Below are 21,846 nucleotides of genomic sequence, written 5' to 3'. Positions count from 1 at the left end.
GGGGGGGGGGGGGGGGGGGGGGGGGGGGGGCAGGGCCAGATCCACACGGAGCCCTGCGCATCCTCTGAGAAGCACAGCTGATAGGGGGCAAGGTGCTGGGAGCCCTCAGATAGGAAACAGCTGGTGGAGGGTGGATTTGACAGGATCTAGGGGAGACTCTGAAGCAGCCTCAGTAGCCCAACAGAGATAGGGCCTCAGCCGAGGCTGGACTCAGTGAAAGGAGGAGATGGGGACAAAACCCAGCAAAAGGTACAGGGAAGCATGCTCAGGATTTGGTACTTGGATGTGGGAGAGAGGAAAAGAGGAAGGAGGAAAGGAAAGGTCTTCTGTTTGGGGTTAACCATAGACTGCAGAGGAAGCAGCTGAAGGGCCCTGGAGAGAGCTCTGGAACCAACCAGAGACTCCGTGCCTGGAGGATAGAAGGAACACCCTCAAGGTGAAACCAGGACATTTATGAACACTGTTCAAAGGTGAAAAATAAAGTGTCCAAGACCTCTCTCCTGGAAGCTACCCCACTAGGCAATTCCAGAAGAGCACTCCACTGTTAGCAAATTGTGCTAGGAGGCAGGGGTCTATGTGTAGCCCACAGACTGTGCCCATCACTTGAATTACTTCAGGTTAAACATGATAGAAAATACTGTTTTCATTTACCCCCCCCCCCCCCCGCCCCGTTCTACCAATAGAGGTAGCTTGAAATACTAAAGCATGAATGTGGGCACAATTCAGCATCTGCAGTCCCTACCCCTCTCAAAGTATTTGAAGTCAAGTAGAGGAAAGTAAGGAGTTGTTAAGGATTAATTGCTGCTCTAGGGGAAGGGAGGGATACACTTTTAAAGGAGCAAGAAGTGCCAATCAGACTTTTGTTCTAGAGAGTGACTACTAAACAAGGTCAGAACAAACAGAAAAGAGCTGCTTTTCACCAAACAGCACTTAAAGCACTGTTCTCCGTGTGAACCTTAGCAAAACAAAGTATTTGCACAGAACTACAGGCTGTGTGTCAAAATGCATATCAAATAGGATGGCCAAAAAAATACCGACCACATGTACAACTCATTTCCGTCAGTACATTTTTCATTAACCCAATGATTTCCAGATGGAGGAGGGATGTAATTTTTAAGACCTGCCCCTTGAGAATTAGTGACTGAGGGGCAGGGAGGTAGGGGAAACAGATGTTGCTGAGCTGGCTTCAAGGAAACTTAAGTGGATTCACTGGGTGCTTATGTGTCAGGAGGTCTAACTTGAATCTCGGCTTTCTAGAAGTCAGAACCAAAGAAAATATGTGGAAGTATGTAGTCCCCATTTTTCTTTCTTTTTTTTTTTTTTTTTTAATTTTTCTTAATGATTGTTTTTTGAGAGAGACAGAGTACAAGTAGGGGAGAGGCAGAGGAGAGGGAGACACAGAATCCGAAGCAGGCTCCAGGCTCTGAGCTGTCAGCACAGAGTCCGACGCAGGGCTTGAACCCATGAACTGCGAGATCATGCCCTGAACCAAACTTGGACACTTAACCGACTAAGCCACCCAGGTGCCCCTGTAAATGGCAGCATTTACTTTCCTCTGGCACCTTATAGTAGGAAGATTCAGTAGGTGTATCTTTATATAAGTAACTTAACAGACACGTCTTTGACTATAGTTTTATAGAAATATTTTTCAAATGATTGTTTAACTGTTTAAAAAGCCAACAGCATGGTGTTTAATTATGATCTAAGGAAGTCCTATCTTGAGGAAACAGATAATAGGGTCTAGGGAAGTTGTTTCCTGCTAACACGGAGATAGAACTCAAAGGATCTGGGAGAATTAATGTTTAACACACCCACTAGCTCTTTCCCCCCCAACTACCAGAAGATTGAACTGAGCTGCTAGCAGGTGTCAGAACAGAGCAAATTCCTGGTTGAATTTTGACGAGTATCTGAAGTGCCGACTTCTGGTATTGATCATGCATACATGTTGTTTAGGTACTGAATATGCAGGTGGAAATATGAGTGTTATTAAAAAATTGAGTTGGCCCATGGATAAAAGAAGAGTAGAGGGAGTTGGTGGAAAAGTTTACATTCCTAATATCTGATGAGATGAGAAAGTATATCAGTGATTAGTAGTAAATAGTGCCTCAAACCTTCTTGCTCATTGTGCAAGACAATAGGGGAAAAAAACCACAGTCTACAAATAAAAAAATGCATTGTCTATGAATTACTAGATCTATAGTTTGGTGATATGTGTGGAAGAAGGAAAAGTAGAAACATTTTTGAAAATGGATAAAATGACATTTTGAGTCTATTTAAAGACAACAAGTCCTAAGAAGCCATTTCAGATCGATCATTTGGTGATGATGGCGATACGGGCACACTGGTGTGGCACAAGCTAACAATTCTGGCAAACAGATGTTTCTCTAAGGCCTCTTTTACCTTTAAGTCACTGATCTGAGGTTTTCAAAAGGAAAGGGTTACTGGCCCTGGGCTTGATAGAGCTCTTCACCTACAAGCCTTTCAGAGCTCATTACCAGATAATAGACTTCTTCTATTTCTCTTAAGAAAACATATCGTACGTCTCAGTATCCCAGGACTAATTATGAAATTTCTACTTAGAGAACACTTCTAACACCAACTGTGTGGGTTTTCCCAAGAAGCAAGTCTCCAGTTCTCTGCGGACGCCAAGTAGGTGTCCAAAAATTTAATTCTGACACTGTCCCCAGAGTTAGCACAGACCCTACAGGGTGAAGGTTCAGTCCCACAAGACTGCTTCCCACTGCAGATGCCAGCCACAAATCCTAGGTTGTCGCCAGTTCCAGCGGACTACCAGTCGGGGTTCCCTCAAGTTCAATAATTTGCTTTAGTGGTTTACAGAACTCAAGGAAACACTTTACTTACTATTACCGTTGTATTCTAAAAACTACCATTCAGGCACCGCCAAATGGAAGAGATGCACGTGGGGAAGAGAGGGTATCAAGACAGGGCGCAGAGTTTCCATGCCTCCTCTGGGAACATTAGCCTTCCAGCACCAACCCAAAAGCTCTCCCATAACCTCTCGGTTTAGGGTTTTTATAGAGGCTCCAGTACATAGGGAGGATTGATTACATCGCCGGCAATTGGTGATTAAACCAACATCCGGCCCCTCTCCCCTCCCCTGAGGTCAAGGGCTGGGGTTGAAAGCTCCGCCCCCCTAATCACGTGAGTGGTTCCTCTGGCAACCAGCTGCCATTAGCGAGCTATCAGGGTGCAAATAAGAGTGAGGGCAGTAAGTAGTATGGACTGAGGTGTGGTTGAATGGGGCTTATTATGAATAACAAAAGATGCTCCTTCCCAACCACTCAGAAAACACCAAAGTTTTAGACGCTCTTGTATCAGGAACTAGGGAACAAAGACCAAATATATATTCTATCACAATATCACACCCAGAATCTTCCTTTATTATTGTCTGAGCAGATTAGATTCTCCCTTGCCTCTGCTGAAAATCTAAAGTTGCTTGCTTATAATAGTTTTCCACTCAAGTCTGAATTTTATATGAGTCTTCATCTCAGTATTACTTGAGACTTAAAAATTTTTCATGGAATTTTATGGTTTCCCAGAAATTGTTATCAAAGCAAAGGATTACCATTACCATTACCATTACATGATTCTCCAGTCCTAGCTGTATTGAGGCTTTTTGCTTGTCTGTATTAAAGGGAGAAGATCTCCCAGGTGTTTTAAGTAAAATCTTGAAACTAATTTAACTGGAAATGGTTATTTATGCTATCAGATTCACATTACACATCCAGTTGGTGAGTAATCAGACTTGAAAACCAAAGTGTCAACACTTGATGTAAATTTCAGAGGGCTGATCATTTTTTCCTAAATGGTTTTCTCAAGCATTAAAGTTAAGCAAAAAAGAGCTAACTATTAAACTATCCAAAACCTGGCTCCCTGAAATTACACAACGGTTATGACGCTTAGAAATTCCACAGTAATATGGATTTGTAACAAGTTAATTTGACCACGTTGAGGTAGCAATCCCAATGAAAAAAAAATAGCCAAATAAGGAATCAATCTTCTTCATTCTTATTTACTGTGGCTGAATTACTGGCCAAGCTGTTGCAAATCCTCACTTTACAACCTCCTTTTATTAAGTCTGCTAATGGCTATACAATATATATAGCTTTCAGAGGCCATCAAATTGGTTCCAAACACATGTGGGCTATAAGATTCTGGTGAGATAACATACGTACACACACATTCAGACATTCTAGGCAGGTCTCATCATGGAGGAAGATGAATATTAGAAAAAATAAGTTCTTGGGGCGCCTGGGTGGCGCAGTCGGTTAAGCGTCCGACTTCAGCCAGGTCACGATCTCGCGGTCCGTGAGTTCGAGCCCCGCGTCAGGCTCTGGGCTGATGGCTCGGAGTCTGGAGCCTGTTTCCGATTCTGTGTCTCCCTCTCTCTCTGCCCCTCCCCCGTTCATGCTCTGTCTCTCTCTGTCCCAAAAATAAATAAAAAAACGTTGAAAAAAAAAAAAAGAAAAAATAAGTTCTTTTATGCACCTGGATGCCCAGACACACTTGTGTTAACCCTAATCAGATGGCTAGTCCACAAGAATCTTCCCCAGATGACTCTGCCTGAAGGGCTGCAAAAGAAAATCAAGCTTGAATGCTTACACCCAAGACCGATTTTAATAAAAACCAGGCTTCTTGTAAACAAATGATGTAAATATCCTTAGTGAGGATATCCAGCCCCCACTTCCTACTATGTTCTGAGATAAGCCCTTTTAGTTACTTAGTATCTGTATCTGTAAAACAGAGGTCATAATGGTGCCTGCTTCTCAGGGTTCTAGTGAGGATTAAATGCATTGAGTAAAGCTTAGCCCAGGTAGTGTCCTGGGTGCTCTCTATTTTCATTTCTAGTATCACCTTAGTCTGTATACTATGGATTGTCTAGAGGCCTTCAGTATTGTCAGTAGTTTAGGACACTGGAAATTTTACCCTGCAGGACTGAACAGTATTAATCTACCTAATGAGCAAATGACAAATGCTGGCATTTGTCATTCCAGGCATAATTCTCATTCTAGGCATAATTCATTCTAGGCATAATTCTAGGCATTCTAGCCATAATTCAACCAGTGATAAGTCTTTTCTTTTCTTTAACAGAGAGCAACACTGTCCCAGAGCTCTTTTGGAGGCTAGGCATATAGTAATGGGGATCTAAACCACACACTGTTGTGTTGCAAGGTGCAGTAATATTAAGTGTGGGGCTCGAAGCACATCCCCTCCATCTACGGACTGGACCTCTGCGTGGATGAGAGGCTCCATACTCCAGCAGGAAAGTCCCCATCCTAGAATGCAAGTCAGAGATGCTACAATCAACCTAGCTACCATCACATCATTGTCTTCTCTGCCCTTTATCTTAGGCTTTGTGCGTGTGTGTGTATGTGTGTGTACTAAGGACCAACAACTTAGTCTTTGGTAACACAATATTAACATCTTAGATTTACAAAATTTATAAATCCAGTAGTGCAAGTCTGCCAATTTTGTGATTATTCAAGATTGTTTTTTGCAATTCTAGGTTCTTTGCATTTTCATATAAATTTTAGAATCAGCTTGCTAACTTCTACCAAAAAAGAAAAAAAAAAAAGCCTACTGAGATTTTGATTGAGGTTGCACTGAAACTATAGATCAATTTGAGTAATACTGACATCTTAACATTGAGTGTTCTAATCCACAGACGTGATTTATTTCTCCATTTCTCCATTCTTTCTGGGTTGCAGCTGCAGTTCATTTCAATTCCCAGCAATTTCAAATGTCCCGCTTAGGTATTTAAGCCCCTTCCTCCAGCCAGGCTTAGGGATCTAAAAGCATGAGAGGACAGGACCTCTCTCTGCTTTTCCAGATCGCCTGCGACTTTTCCTAGGCCACTGAGTCGGCCCCAGTCTACTGGGGACAGGTGGCTCTGCATTTGAGGCTCCTCCGTGCTAATCCACCATGCTGCTCATACAGGGCTTTTAAAAGTTTGACTGGTTTCTCCTGGTTTCGGAAGTTGCTTTGCCTGTGCATATGGAAGGCTGGCTTCTCTGCCTGCCTGGTCCCCAAAGTTGAAAATGCCACCGGGCATGAAAGTGCCCACTGGTCTTTGCTAACTTAGGGAAGGGATAGTCCTTCTCTAGAATTAATTCGTTGGGCCTCCTTTGCATCCACAACTCTCTGGTGGCTTCAAGAAAAAAACATAATATTTTAAAATATTATTTTTTCCAAGTGTTTTCTCAGTGTTCGTGGTAAGACCAATCTTTTGCAACCTTCCACATCTACCTGCAAAGAGAATCAAGATAGGGATTTTTAAAAACTGAATTTAGACAATATTTTTTTTTTTTCTTCATGTAAGTCAACCTGTTAGGAGGAGTCTATACTTGAACTCTTCTCCCAACATGAAACACGAAAACCTACATTTCATGCTATGTTAGAACATCAGGCCCTAGATTCAAGCAACTCAAATTTTCTCTCTCTCAGGGACAGAAAGAATCCTGGTGAGTAAATGGATTTTTTTTTTCTTTTCACACTATTTCAGATTTTGGATATTTGCATTTTCCATCAACATGTCAAGTGACATGATAAAACCAGGACATTCCGTTAAAATTCATCAGAAAGTTGATCCACAACGGGCCACTGCTAGAACCTTTTTCATTGATGCTTCTAATCAGAGCTTGACTACCATTCCACCAGAGATCTTCGACTTCAAAGAATTAGAAGAAGTGCATCTGGAAAACAACCAGATTGAAGAAATCCCCCGGGGTATTCAGCATTTAAAGAACGTCCGGATCCTCTACCTGAACAAGAACAAGCTGAGAAAGCTGTGCCCAGAGCTGGGCACGCTGAGCAGCCTGGAGGGCCTGGACCTGAGCGACAACCCGCTCCTGTCCTCGTCCCTTCCTGTCCTCAGAGGCCTGCGGGGGCTGCGGGAGCTCCGCCTGTACCACACTGACCTGGCCGAGATCCCCGTGGACCTCTGCAAACTCCTCCACCACCTCGAGCTGCTTGGGCTGGACGGAAACCACCTGAAATCTCTGCCCAAGGAAGTAGTGAACCATACCAAACTGAGGGAGATCTACCTGAAGCAAAACCAGTTTGAAGTCTTCCCTCCCGAGCTCTGTGCTCTCTCCAACCTGGAGATCGTTGACCTGGATGACAACAAACTAACTGCCATCCCACCGGAGATTGGGAACCTGACCAGGCTGCAGAAGTTCTACGTGGCTCGCAACAACCTGCTCCTCCTACCCGAGTCGCTGTGCCAGTGCAGCAAACTGTCCGTGCTGGATCTGTCCCACGACCGCCTCCACTCGCTCCCGCACTCCCTGGCCGAGCTGTCTGGGATGACGGAGATTGGGCTGAGCGGGAACCACCTGGAGAAGGTGCCACGCCTCATCTGCAAGTGGACCTCGCTGCACCTGCTCTACCTCCGCGACACTGGTCTGCGGGCGCTGCGGCGCTCCTTCCGGCGGCTGGTCAACCTGCGCTTCCTGGATCTCAGCCAGAACCATCTGCAACGCTTTCCGCTGCAGATCTGTGCGCTCAGGAACCTAGAGATCCTGGCCCTGGATGATAATAAAATATGCCAGGTACCGATTCCCTTCCCGGCTGTCACTGTGCCCTCACAGGGGCTTTTCCCGCCCTGAGTTGGTGTTGATGTCCTCGTTTGGACGTGAGCGATCTTCTCCTCGGCGATACGTGGGGGAAATGAGACTGGGAGCTTAACTAACCCGTCAAGGCCACACACCTGTACGTGGCAGAACCGAGCTCCAACCCAGAGCTGCGGGGCCCCAGAGTCTATGTTCTTAACCAAGACCCCCTCTGAACAGGGTTTCCTCACACAGATTTCTTTCTGACACCTACAGCCTTAGGCCTCCAGTCATGGTGAACTGCAAAATCAGATTTGTCCCAAAAGAAACTCCCATGTGTGCAGGGTGACGTGTTCAAAAATGTTCATAGCACAGTGTTGACAGCCCACGACAGTCATGGGAGGCCGTGTCAATAGAGCAATGAACAAACAGATTGTGCTAGATTTATAAAATTAAAAAACGAAAGGTTTAAGTGAACTGGAGGAGTATGTGCCAATGTGGACAGATCTTAAAATTGTGATGTTTATTAAAAAGGAAAGCACCAAGTTGCAGAACCTTACACCATTTATAATTTTTTAAAAATCTTTTTTAATGTTTTTATTTATTTTTTGAGAGACAGAGCACCAGTGGGGAAGGGGCAGAGAGAGAGGGAGACACAGAATCTGAAGCAGGCTCCAGGCTCTGAGCTGTCAGCACAGAGCCTGATGCAGGGCTCTTGAATCCATGAACTGAGACATCATGACCTGAGCTGAAGTTGGGCACTTAACTGACTGAGAGCCATCCAGGTGCCCCTCACCATTTATAAATTTTTAATCACACAAAACTACATACATATACACACCTAATACATACTTTGTGGATATTTACAAATGTAACAAAAGTATAAAAATATGAACTAGAGGGGCCCCTGGGTGGCTCAGTTTGGACTTTGGACTCAGATCATGATCTCCCAGTTAAATGAGTTCGAGCCCCCCATAGGGCTCTCTGCTGTTAGTGCAGAGCCCAGTTCAGGCCCCCTGTCCCTCCCCCTCTTAAAAATGAATAAACATTTATTTAAAAAAAAATCATGAACTAGAAAAAAACTCGCTAAATTTTTGGTAGTGGCTGCCTCTGGGAAGAGAAAGGAAGTCAAGGAAATGAGGGGAGGATCCCAGGGGAGCTCAATTTTAATTGCCGTATTTGATTTTATTAAAAACATCTTTTTATTTGACTGTAGTTGACACACATTCATTTTGTTTATTAACAAAAGATTTGGGTGGTGAGTACACATGCATTTGTTTTAATATTTGAAAATTTAAAAGAACGGTTCTGTTAAAAGCAAAAGACAACCACAGAGGGAGAAATCAGGCCATCTGGAAATCAACAACTGTGATCAAATAAGAGGTCTGTTTTTCCCGGCCATGGACACCAAGCTGCTGTGTTCACCATACCTTATACAAGTCCTAGGCCTTAAAGGTTTGTTGGGGGTGTTTTTGTTTTTGTTTAATCTCTTATTTGATTTTTAATTTAGAACTTTGGAGGGGCGGGGGAGATTGGTTGTTCTTTTTCTAATTCCTATAGAGTTTTAAAACTGCCTTTTAGGAAGTAACCATTTTGATGGTAATTTAGGATTTAGGAAGAGAATCTTGGACTTAATCTCTACTTAGGCAGCAACCCATTGTGGAGGATGTTAGAAGTTTATCATAGGCCCTCTGCCCATCCCCATTCCATCACTGAGGTAAGAAATTCCTTTTACAGTAGACAAAGTCTGCCATTCCACACTGGGAGTGAGAGGCTCAAAATATAAAGCGCCTTTGGGAAAAATAACACATCGACTTAATTCCTTATTGAGTCATGAATGATACCTAATCCTTTCCTGTGAAACACTTTAAGATATCAGAATAGAGGAAGGAATCACACACAGATGGCTCCTTAAAGATAAGCCTCATCCAGTACCAAGTTTTACCACAAATCCGGCTGCACTGAAATGTGGTCATGTTCAATATTATTATACTGAATGTGAAAATCTCTGTGTACCATTGCCTGCTATTCTCTAGTTCTTATGATGGTATTTCTGGGTTTTGTTTGTTTTTCTCATTTCCTGTTATGCTAATCCCTCCAGTAACCTCCCAGTCTGTATAATGACACGTGACCTTTAGGCCAGCTCCTTACCTCTCCCACCCCAAAGACTTTCCTGATGGGTTTCTGGCTCCTGGAGCCTGGCCAGTAGCCTTCTCTTGCCTAGGTGAATGCAAAAGTAGCTTTCAGTGTGTGTCTAGATGGGTCTTATTTGTGTGGTACATTTCTGTTAAGGGAGAACTCAACCTTACGATGAGTATAGTTCAGTGAGAGCATCAATAATAACTGTCCTCATTTGACACTCTGTAGGTTTTCTATGCAACCAGATTTACTTCCACTGTGCTTTAATGTGACTGTTATGGGATTAATTATTGGATCTTGAATATCCTGAAAAAAAAAAGTCTTTAAACATTCAATGTGCTTTGAAAAAGAAAAGCTAAACCTATGAGCTAGCTAAACCGCGATGTGAAATTACTAGGTTCTAATGAAGGGGTTAGATTGAAAAACATTTTCCCATTAGTTTGGATGCTTTGTGTCAAACGGATCTAAGTGCCTGGTAAAGAATTTTGAAAGAGCCAAGAAGGAAAGCTTAAACAGCAGCTTCTCTGGAGATTGACTTTGAAAAATAAGTAAAGGAATAAATAAAACTATAAACACCTTATAGCATGTTTAGGAAAATGGGTGCTCCCCCTACCCAATAAAGAAAAAATATGAAAGATGGCAGGTGTGTGAGACTTACTGCTATGTTATCCCTCTAGGGGGCTTTCTTTTGGCCTATTCCCCAATTTATCTATCCCACCCATCCATCGAGGGGTCAGACTGAGCTGGACTGTAACCATTCTCATGAAGAAGAGGTGCTGGAGTGAGGAACGGGTGGAGGAGAGGCCAGGGCTAAGACTGGGAACTGTGGGGAACGATTTCCCCATTAGGAGTAAAGCCAGATGATGGAAGGTGATTCAAAGTGAGTTAAGAAGCTCTTGAGCTATATAGCTGGGCTCTTTTTTCTCCAAGAAAACAGGTGTCTCTGTAACATAATAGGGAGACCATCCCATGTTTTAAGAATGAGATTTTTCCATGTGGTTCCAGAGTGCCAGAAAGAGACCTGAAGGTGAACATACAAGACTTTGACTTGACACGAGAAGGAAATCTGGTGATTAGAGGTCTCCATCCAAGTAATGAGCTTTTCATTCCAGGAAGTGGTGTTTAAATGTGTGCTGGATGGCTAGCTGTGGAATATATTCAACCATCCTATTAAGGGATTAGAATAGACGACCCTTCCAAGGCCTTCCCGCCCAGACAGTTGGGAGTCTCTGAAATGCCTACCTAATACCTGTAAAGGGCCTGTAAAACCTTGGGATTCACTGGAAGGCAGAATATGACCAGATAAAATCATAATAGTCATCTTCCTTGTTTACTTCCAACTGAGATTTCAACTGAAGTTTCTAAATTGCTGAGCTAAAGCCTTTCAGGGTGAGAGGTCATGTTTCTAAATTGATCAGTTCTGATAACTGAAATTGTTGATATTATAGTTGCAATATTATACCAATAACTTTAGTACTTTTTCAGTAATATCAAGCATTTGCTACCCTACCATTCAAAAACCTGCAATAAAGTAGGTTTAAAATTGCTTCAGTTTAAAGCAGTGCATAAAATTGAAGAGCAGAGAGGCTCGTCAGAAAAAGGAGGACTCCAGACTTTAGATCTACAAGTATAAATACTCTATATGCAAAGGTGTGTGCAAACTTTTCATCAGTAGGAATTGCTAAATCGCTGTACTTGATGTTTATCAATTTGCCTCAAAACTAAAAGCCCAATTTATTTTCTTACTGTTAAAAATAATTTTGACCTGAAACTTATCTTTTTGGAATACTTCTAGCTACCTCCAGACTTTGTATCCCTTTCAAAACTGAAGATGCTTGGATTAACAGGAAATCAGTTGGCTTCATTTCCAGAAGAAATCCTTTCTTTAGAGTCTTTAGAGAAATTATACATTGGGCAAGACCAGGGAGCCAAGCTCACCTATATGCCAGAAGACATCAGTAAACTACAGGTAAGCCTCCCCAAATGATTAGGCAAAGAAGTACATGCCCACTGATTCCTTAAGTTGGCTGATACTGAGAACACCCAATAGTGTCCCCATAGGCTGCATGTGGAATCATCCATACTAGATTTCCAACCCCCTAACAAGCAGCCATTATTCCACTCTGAGGCTTCCACTGTTTTTCTGAGCCCCTGGATCCATATTCAAAGAACATTTTGTTGTGATTGCCGTTGATTATGCTGTGCCATACTCCTCTTAACTGTACGGTTTGGCATGTTTCATTTGCAGAAATTGAGCCCCCCTGCTTTCCATTTAATTTCTAGCTTTTGTAGGAGGCCCCTGAAAATTGTACTATTTTGAAGTTCACATGGCTGGGAGCCCGCATTTTGGATGCATCAGCGTGACCTCCCTTCCTGCATGATGGCAAACAAACCAGAGTAATTTAACGTTGCCCCAGTTTCCTGTGGAAATGGGTCCGCAGCCCTGTGCTAAATCCTAACAAAGCAACAAGATAACTTCATTCAAAGGAGCCCTACCACTGTGTCTTAATCCATGCATACTTTAAAGAATTGATTTTTTTTTTTTCCATGTCGGTGGTACTGCGCTCTTACTAATGATAAAGTAGGTGCGGGCCACGACAGACCCCCGCCCCTGGTTGTGGAACTGAACAACAGCATGTATATATAGCACAGGTGCTTCTCAACCTGTGGCACAGAGGTCCTCTTCCTGATTCTCCATTGCTTTGCCCTGTGTTCAGAACTCTCCTCATCATCTTTCTCCTTGACATGCTATGCCATGCTCTCTGGAATCTTAGGGTGACATGCAAACATTATATTTTTGCCCAGTGAATTTGCAAATAGTTAACTCATTATCTACACATTTTGGCTTCTCCTGCTTGGGCAGTGTTGGATTGATACCTGAGGCAATTTCAGTTCTGTAACACTACTATAGGCAGTTAGCTTTTGAAAGCGAGCAAAGGATATATATACTTATATTATCAAATTATTTTTCCATAAAGTTCTTGTGAAACAAATGCTAGATTCCCATGTTTTCTTTTCCCTGCGTAGATGGGAACCATGTCCAATGGTTTTACCCAAAAATACTTTTATGTTTGGATGTTGGCTCTTTAAGTATGTTTCCCCCTTTATCCTAATGAATAGTATCCCCACTGAAAGAGCATGGGAATTCACCAATGATTCTGGTTATTAGAATGTAAGGATCATTGTAAGGATCAATGTAAGGATCATTATGGTCTACTGACATGTTTTTCAGAATCTTTTTTTTTAAATTTTTTTAATGTTTATTTCTGAGAGATAGAGACAAGTGTGAGCAAGAGAGGGGCAGAAAGAGGGAGACACAGAATCAGAAACAGGCTCCAGGCTCTGAGCTTTCAGCACAGAGCCTGACACAGAGCTCAAATCCATGAACTGTGAGATCATGACCTGAGCCGAAGTCAGATGTTTAACTGAATGAGCCACCCAGGCACCTCTGTTTTTCAGAATCTTAAAGAGCTGTATATAGAGAACAATCATCTGGAGTACCTGCCCACATCCTTGGGATCCATGCCTAACCTGGAAATTCTTAACTGCTGCCACAACCTGCTTAAGCAACTTCCAGATTCCATTTGCCAAGCACAAGGTGAGGAATCTTAGTAGATCCTCAGCCTAGTGGAGTGTGAGGCCAGCATGTCCCATTTCCTTGATTTACCAAAGGCCAATCTCAATGTTCAGAGAGCTGAGCCCTACCCTATTACCTCCTCGCAGGCCTCGCTAGTGAGACAAGGAAGGCCAGATGCCTGATGAGCACAGCTAAGAACTTCACAAAGACAGTTAGACTGTTTCTTGTAAATTGAATAGAGGAGTAAGTACCAGCTGCTAAGAAAATTAGCATTCACCCAGAAGGTCATCATACAACCAACACTAATTTACTGAATACCTACTACATGCCAGAATTTGGAGTTGGGGTCCTGTAGCAGATTTGCACTAGGTCACTAAGTCACTTGAATGAAAGGGAAAGTGTTGACCTTGAGTGATGAAACCAGCAAGGCAGGACTTTTGGGGCTGTATGATTGGCATGAAAAGTCCTATATGATTCATATTTAAACACCCAAACATTTTACGCTAGGCTAAACCAGTCTTTATTTGTACATGCATCAGTTCATCCATCCATTTAACAACCTTTTGCTGAGCTTCTAGGGGGACCAAATAAAAAAAAATGTTTTTGGCCATAGTGTGCTGAATCTTCAGGTTTAGAGATAGTTTTCAAACTGTGATTCTTTTTCTTTAATGAAAAGAGGATGAAGAAATATGAGTGGACCCCAAGACATTCAAAGGTTAGAGGTGAGGGTGGGCTTGTTCCTTAGTAATGCTTCTGACCATACATCTTTATTCTGTCCTTGGCCCCTGGAGGAATGAACCATTATCAATTTTTTTTCAGCATGTACTACTTTTCTGTCTCTCATGCACTGGCTCTCACAACCCTGAACTGTTATAAGGAAGAGAACTTGGTCTGCCTTATGAAATCTGTGTCTTTTGTGACACGACAGCACAGGAAACAAATATTTCAGAGCAAGTAGACTAAAGAGCGTACATTTTAATTTTGCTTGTTCTTAAGATAAACCTATCATTTAAAAAAAAAAAAACTGTTTCAGCTTTGAAAGAATTACTGCTTGAGGACAACTTGATCACCTGTCTTCCAGAGAATTTGGATAGCCTGATGAATCTAAAGGTTTTGACACTGATGAACAATCCTATGGAGGACCCCCCAGGAGAAGTGTGCGCCGAAGGCAATCAGGCTATATGGACGTACTTTAAGACAAAAAGAAACATGAAAATAATGGCAACAAAGGTAACGTCAGCAAAAATTCTGGATAGCACATTCACAGTTGCTTTGGAGAGGGGTTAATGTTAAATATATTACAAACTATTCTGGGGCTGCTCTTTACACATCTATACCTTGTCCTCACCGAGAGTAGAGCCTCTTACTTCCTTTATATCCTCAGAATTAAGCAAGAGAAACTTGGAATACCATCTTAGCATTTTTTTTTTGCATTTTTGTCCTTCACGTCTTTGTCAGATAAGGAGGCGACAAACAGCTGAAAGAACTCAAAACTTCAAATCCCCAAAACAGTCTAAAATTCTTGGACTATTCAAAGGACTGAAGAGCTTATATTAACAAATTTACTAAGCTAAGGCTGAAAAATCAGAAGTGAAAGTACTGATGGAGCAGGGGTGTAGAGACCAGAGTTCTTCTGTGCCATTAACTAGGATCGAAGGGCAAAGAGCCTTTAAAACAGGGAGAGCAAAGAATCTTGTCCTCTCCTTGCCCACCTCGCCCATGGAGACATAGGATACCCCCAGACAGACTAGGACAGGCCAGGGTCCACTTCAGTCAGTATTCAGTATTCTTTATTCAGCTGGTCAAGCCCCCATTGCCCCACAGCCTGATGACCACATTAGTCCTCCCATTAGTGCCCCCGCTTGTATAGCTGCACCCCCTACAGTATACCTTCCACTTGGCAGTCAGACCAATGCTGTTAAAACGTAGGTCAGATCTTATCACTGCTCTGCTGAAATCCATGATTTTCCTTTTTACCCAGAACAAGAGTCAGTCTTTGATCTCCTCTGTCAATGGCCCTTATCTGTATCAAACCTAACACCCTCTCTTCTGTGATAAATATTATGTGATACCTTCTTTCTTCTTCTGAAGTTAAACTCAGATAATATAACCTACCAAAACCACATAATTTTTTAAAAATGTTTATTTATTTGCTTTGAGAGACACAGAGAGGGGGACATGGAGAATCCCAAGCAGCCTCTGTGCTGTCAGGACAGAGCCTGATGCAGGGCTCGAACTCACCAACTGTGAGACTGTGACCTGAGCCGAAACCAAGAGTCAGGTGCTTAGACGACTGAGCCACCCAGGTGCCCCAACACAATTTTAATAAATGAAAATTAATGCCTAAGCTGCAACATAAAGGAAAAAGGAAAGTTAATTTGTATTATTTATTTTAATATGTATATTCTCGGGAATAGCTACACTGGAAGAATGAAAATAATATTTTTTGGATACTTCCTAAAAGTATTGTGAAAAACCATGCATCCTCTTGCACATTTTAAAATTGATATTTAGGGGTGCCTGGATGGCTCAGTAGGTTAAGCGTCCAACTTCGGCTCAGGTCATGATCTCATGGCCAGTGGGTTCAAGCCCTGCATCAGGCTCTGTGCTGTTTCAGAAGTCTATTTCAGATTCTGTGTCTCCCTCTCTCTCTCTGCCCCTCCCCTGCTTGCACTCTGTCTCTCTCCCTCAAAAATAAATAAACATTTAAAAAATATTAAAAAATAATAAAGTTGATATTTAATTTTTTTGCCACTAAGTTTAAATTATTGCAAAGGATTTACTTGCCAGTGAGTTTTGAATATTGACATCTTGAAATAGAGCTCTTAGATCAGTATCTTAAATGTATCCAGTGGATTCTAAATACCACTATGATTTTGTCAGTCACATCCATTTACAAAATACTTGAGCAAACTTATTTTCTAGGCAAAGATTTTATATCCGTTTTCTTCTCGAACATGTATGTCTATTTCACTTTCCCCTAAGAATTGATCTTAATGTTTTATATATGTAATTCTAAGTCATTTATAGATCATCTTTCATACTTTCAGGCAAAAATATTTATACAAATTAAGTTTTAAAATTAAATTTTTTTCTGTGGCCATAGTGTTTCTACATCCTGGATCGAGTCATATTACAATTCTTAGTAGTGTAAAACTGAACAAAACAGCATAAAATCCATTGCAAATTTTGGTGGTTAATTATTTGACCTATAGGATTTGGGGGAAGAAATACATACACAGATGAGAGACTTTTCCACATAGTTTATATATTCCCACATAAACATTACTTATTGCTAGAATGTGATAGGATTGATGTCAGTTCTATTCCCATTTTTCATTTTATAAATGAACCTTGTTTACATAGCTAAATTGAAAAGAATGGAAGAAGCTTTGTGTGTGTGTGTGTGTGTGTGTGTGCCCATATTGTTTTGTTTCAAATGGTAATGCTTCACACATCTCTGAACTTCTTCCAGATTTATATCCCAAAAACTCATAGCAGGCTCTTAGCTGGCAAATCAACTGGCCTTCTTCCAATTTTCTTGAGGGCAAAGAGCTGGGAAACACTTGCTTTACAAAAGGATTGGTTACCTAGTCCCTAGAGCCAACATCAATACTGCTAGTCTTTTATTATTGAAATGTAATCGACATACAATTCTATATTAGTTTTGGGTCACATCACATATTGATTTGACGATTCTGTGTATCATGTAGTGTTCACCACAGTTAGTCACCACCAGTCCCCTAGTCCACTCATGCCCCCACTGTTCTCTGTATTTAAGAGTCTGTTTTATGGTGTTGTTTGTTCATTTGTTTTATTTATTTCAATACTGCTGCTCTAAATTGTCTCTTTTTTTGTGGTGTCCCAGAGGTTTCTGGAGTCCAGCTCAACACACCCTAGTCAGATTCAGGTGGCAGTTGTGAAGGCAGAAGTGGGAATGGAGAAAACCAGCAGTTGTTTTCCTAGGCAGAGACATTGTAGGAAGGGGTGCACGTGCAAGCTGAAGCTCTGGAGATGGATCGCCTCCAGATCACCCAAGCCTGCACACCCTGGAAAAGTCTCTGTGCACCGGGTACATGTTACACAACTGGAAGACTGCTAAGCCTGGAGATAACAGAAAACCCCGTGAATGTCTAGAATGCCTCTAGAGGGCGATACTGTTCCCTGGGAAAATCCCCACCTGAACGGATGTGCTGCTGCTGTCACTTCCCATCTCATCTGTCCCATTTTCACATCACAAACGATCCTTGGTGTTTTTCCCCTGCTCCTCCCTCTGTTCAGATATGGACAAGGCTCTCACTTAGTTCAGTCCCTGCTCACATCTCCTCATACCTGCCTGTGATCCACCTTACATAAAACAGCATAGCCCACCCACTTCATTCATTCAGTTGTTCACTCATTCAGCAAATACTTATTTTTTGCTTTTTGCTATGTGCCAGGCGCTGTTCTAGGCACTGGAATTGCATCAGTGAGCAAAACAGATTTTTTTTCTGTCCTCTTATTGCCTAAAGTCTAGTGTGATGAAAATGAAAAGATGAAATATAAAACATAAAATTATATAGTCTGTTAGAAAGTGATAACTGGCATGGGGAAAAAGTTCAAGCTAAGGGGAACTGAGATGGCCAGAAGTTGTGTGTGTGTGCGTGCAGGGGAGGGGGGTTGGTTGTGTTGAGGGAGGTTCAATTCAAATAGGAAGGTCAGGGTAGGCCCATTGGAAAAATGACTGGCTTAGTCAGCTCAAGCTCCCATAACAATATACCATAGACTGGGTGTCTTAAACAACAGAAATTTTCTCACAGTCTCAGAGGCTGGAAGTCCAGGATTATGGTGCCGGCATGGTCCGCTTCTGTTGAGAGCTCTCATTCTGCCTTGCACATGGCTGTCTTCTTGCTGTGTCCTCGCATGACAGAGAGACAGAACGAGCTTTCTGGTGTCTCTTATAAGAGCACTAATCTTATCGTGAAGACCCCACCCTCATGACCTCATCTAAGCTTAATTACCTCCCAAGGGCCCATCTCCAAATACATTCACATCGGAGGTTAGGACATTTAACATAAGAGCAGGGAGTGAGGGGGCACGGTTCAGTCTACAGCCATGACAAGTGCAACTACTGGAAGAACTGGAGGGCAAGCCATCTGAATATTGGAAAGAGTGTTCCAGGCAGAGGAAGCAGTACACACAAAGGCTGTGAACTGAGGTGGTGCCAGGAGGGTCTGACAGTGGGGAGCCCCGCACAGCTGGAGCACAGTGAGCGAGGTGGGGGAGTAGGTAAGAGTCAGTGAGGTCGAGAGGGAGGGGGCAGATTGGATAGGGCCTTGTAAGCCACTGTAAGGACTTGAGCTTTTTTTCTGAGAGAAGTGGGGAGGCACTGGAAGGTTCAGAGGTGGGATCTTTCTGAGTAGGTGGGAGGGCACAGGATCTCAGAACGAGTGAGGGCTGGCTATAGGTAGAAGCACAGCAATCCAGTAACGGAGGGAAGACAGGTATAAGCCCTCCTGATTTCCCCTTACTGTGCTCTGTTGTCTCCATGGCACTTATTACCATCTATCCTGTATCCTCTCCTTCCTGCAATGTGAGATCAGTGACATTAGCTTTTTCTTTAAGTTTTTATTTATTTATTGAGAGAGAGAAAGCCAGAGAGAGAGAGAGAGAATGAGCAGGGGAGAGGCAGAGAGAGAGAGGGAGAGAAAGAATTCCTGGCAGGCTCCACCCAGTGAGAAGCTTGATGCGGGGCTCCAACCCATGAACTGTGAGATCATGACCTGAGCTGAAGTCAGATGCTTAACCAACTGAGCCACTCAGGTGCCCCAGTGACATTCGCTTTTAACTGCTGTTTCCTAAATGTCTAAAACAGTGCCCGGGACATAAAAGCACTGAATTTTTCTTTTCTTTCTTTTCTTTCCTCTCTTATTTTTTTACATTTGCCAAGATGACTGGCCAATTGAGAGAGAGAAAATAAGGTGGAGTTCTAATGACATTCCATTCTCCACATCTTTAGAACTACATATCCAGAACAAAGAGATCACCATTCGCAGTCCAGAGTGATACCAGCTGATGCTGTTTGGGTTTATCTTGTTTTCAGATTCAGGCATGGTGGCGCGGAATAATGGTCCGGAAAGGATTGGGGAGATTTGAAGAACTAAAATTGCAAAAGAAAGGAAAGACTTCTCCAAAAGATAAGAAAGGGGGGAAAAATGCAAAAGGAAAAGCTGTGAAGAAAAATAAGAAATAATTCTATAATGAATTGAGGTAATGAACCCCGATGGATTACGAAGGCAAAACATCCAGGAATCAGATACCTAGCACACTAAAATTATTCATAGAATTATGGTTATGTGTAAAAATAAAGATTCTCACTTTATTGAAATATTTATGGATGAAATGATATGATGCCTGGGAACTGTGGCATAATATCAGGGAGAGGTAAGTGTGGGGGATCCAAATGAAACAAGATCGGCCATAAGTCAGTAAGTATAGACACATGAGATAGGCAAATGGAGGTTCATTGTACTACCTTCTCTACAACTTTTTTTTAAGTTTATTTATTTAAGTAATATCTACACTCAACATGGGGCTTGAACTCATGACCCCAAGATCAAGAGTTCTATGCCCTTCCTACTGAGCCAGCCAGGCACCCCTACAACTTTTAATTCTGAAATAGAGACTCATAGGAAGTTCTGAAGAAATGGACAGGGAGGTCCAGCCCCTTCACCCTCCCTCAGTGTTGACATCTCACATAACTCTAATAACGAAACCAGAAAATTTATATTGGTGCCATCAACTGAGCTTATTCAGATTCCTTCTGTAGTATGTGTGCTTCTGTGTGAGTGTGTAGTTCAACACGGTTTTGTCATGTGGACTTGTGTGGCACAAGTCTCCTTTGTGCTATTCCTTTGTCACACCTATGACCTACCCCTCTTCTGATCCCTAGCCTTTTCTCCATCTCTGTAATTTTGTTATTTCAAGAATGTCCTATAATTGGAATCACAGACTATATAACCTTTGGGGACTGGCTTTTTCATTCAGCGGAACTGGAAGTCCATCTGCATTGTTGATGTATCAATTTATTGCTGAGTAGTATCACCTAGTACAATAGTTTAAGTATTCACCCACTGAAGGATATTGGTGTTTCCAGTTTTTGCCTAATTCATAGGTTTTACATGTGTTCACATAAACACAGGAGCACAAGTGCCCATGGAATCCATGGGGATGCCCAGAGAATGAATACCACAATTACCTAAAACATCCCCATTTACATCACCCAAAAGCTTCTTATCCTGATGGCTTTCTTTTGGAGTAATATTGATTTCAAATTCCACATGTCTTTCAAGCAATAATTGCAACACAAATTATTAGTGTAGCAACAAGAAAGCAAAACATGATTAGAGTGTATGAGAATAGAAATGTGTGAGCAAACACACACTTCTGCCATGCAGTGAGTTCCATGCTCCTGCAAAAGATACCCCAGTATTTTAAAAATCACTTAGAGCAAGACAAAAACTTTAATTAAATAGGTTTTATGTAGCAAAAACCATGCCAAAAAAATGCCCAGAGCTAGTATGTTAGTTTCTTTCAACAATAAAAATGTTAACAAGATGTGTTTTTGATACTGGGTTTTGATTTTTTGACCACCTTTTTACTAAGATTTATGTCAGTGACCATTATTAGCATTCACGGTTTATATCTGAGATAAAAAAGCACCAGGACATAAAATAATAAGCCATGGAAGGGCACACTTCCTGATAAAAATGCAAGTAGTTTACATTAAGATACATATAATAATAATGATAACATAAAACTATTACATAGCTAGTGTTTTTCACATTAGATTTCACACTCACACTCATACACACATTCACACATGTACTTACACACCCTTATATTTAGAACATTTATCATGTAGGAAAACAAGAGGGAGAAAATTCCAGGGCAAGAAAAAAGGAAATGTGTTACCAGAATCTAAACATATTTGGCAGGCCTTCTAAATAGTAAGTGAATTAGATTTCCAAAATAAATGAAACTCCAGGGGAAAATGTCATCCTTGTCATTTGAGAATAAAGACATGCTCATATTAGATTACCATATACATATTTACAAAGCTTTTGTAACATGAATCCCACTAAACAGCCCAGAAGTTGATGCTCCTTTGATTACACTGGGATTCATTCATGTTCTTTTCCTCCTCCAGATAATGGTTTATAGCTTAGTTAAGCCGTGGGAAATCAGCTTCCTGAAATTCACCAAGGTCAAAGTGAATGCCGCATCTGTGATCTTGGTGAAAACGTTCGAGTTCTTCCTCCTGTGTAGCAGGGAGGATCCACCTTTTCATCCCTATCTCCGTGATCTTGGGAAGTGTGGTGACAGCACATAACAAATGTCTAAACCATTGTCCGCAGTCCCGGGAAGTTGATGGCCGAAGGCTGATATCCAGCTCCGTTAACTCTTTGAGGAACCACATGTTTTGGCAGAAGATAGCCCATCCTGTGTCACAGATGCTGTCGTTATAGCTCAGGATAAGCTTCCGCAGCTTGGCAAGATGACCCGTCTGTATTAGTGATG

At 42.0% G+C, this 21,846-nt stretch overlaps 2 protein-coding genes across 5 annotated transcripts in view; one reads left to right on the top strand and one right to left on the bottom strand.

Annotated features, from left to right (window-relative positions):
* Positions 1 to 21,558, top strand: part of LRRIQ4 (leucine rich repeats and IQ motif containing 4) — a 22,270-nt gene extending 712 nt beyond the window's left edge. For 2 of the 4 annotated variants that reach the window (XM_049629619.1, XM_049629621.1), the window contains exons 2-6: positions 6,524 to 7,571; positions 11,506 to 11,679; positions 13,170 to 13,308; positions 14,321 to 14,517; positions 19,370 to 19,647. In XM_049629619.1, the coding sequence (XP_049485576.1) occupies positions 6,552 to 7,571; positions 11,506 to 11,679; positions 13,170 to 13,308; positions 14,321 to 14,517; positions 19,370 to 19,519 (1,680 nt within the window). In that variant the 5' untranslated portion in view covers positions 6,524 to 6,551 and the 3' untranslated portion in view covers positions 19,520 to 19,647. Of the gene's footprint in view, positions 1 to 6,523; positions 7,572 to 11,505; positions 11,680 to 13,169; positions 13,309 to 14,320; positions 14,518 to 19,369; positions 19,648 to 21,475 lie in introns of those variants that run through there. The other 2 variants (XM_049629620.1, XM_049629622.1) reach the window with 2 other exon arrangements.
* The window catches only part of LRRC31 (leucine rich repeat containing 31), a 28,197-nt gene continuing 26,635 nt past the window's right edge, over positions 20,285 to 21,846 (bottom strand). The window contains exon 9 of the mRNA XM_049629636.1: positions 20,285 to 21,846. Within this exon, the coding sequence (XP_049485593.1) occupies positions 21,491 to 21,846 (356 nt within the window). The 3' untranslated portion in view covers positions 20,285 to 21,490.

Source organism: Panthera uncia, chromosome C2 (genome assembly GCF_023721935.1).
Source record: "Panthera uncia isolate 11264 chromosome C2, Puncia_PCG_1.0, whole genome shotgun sequence".
NCBI lineage: Eukaryota > Metazoa > Chordata > Mammalia > Carnivora > Felidae > Panthera > Panthera uncia.
Note: the sequence above shows the minus strand (reverse complement) of the source record. Positions and strands in the feature narration are given on the sequence as shown.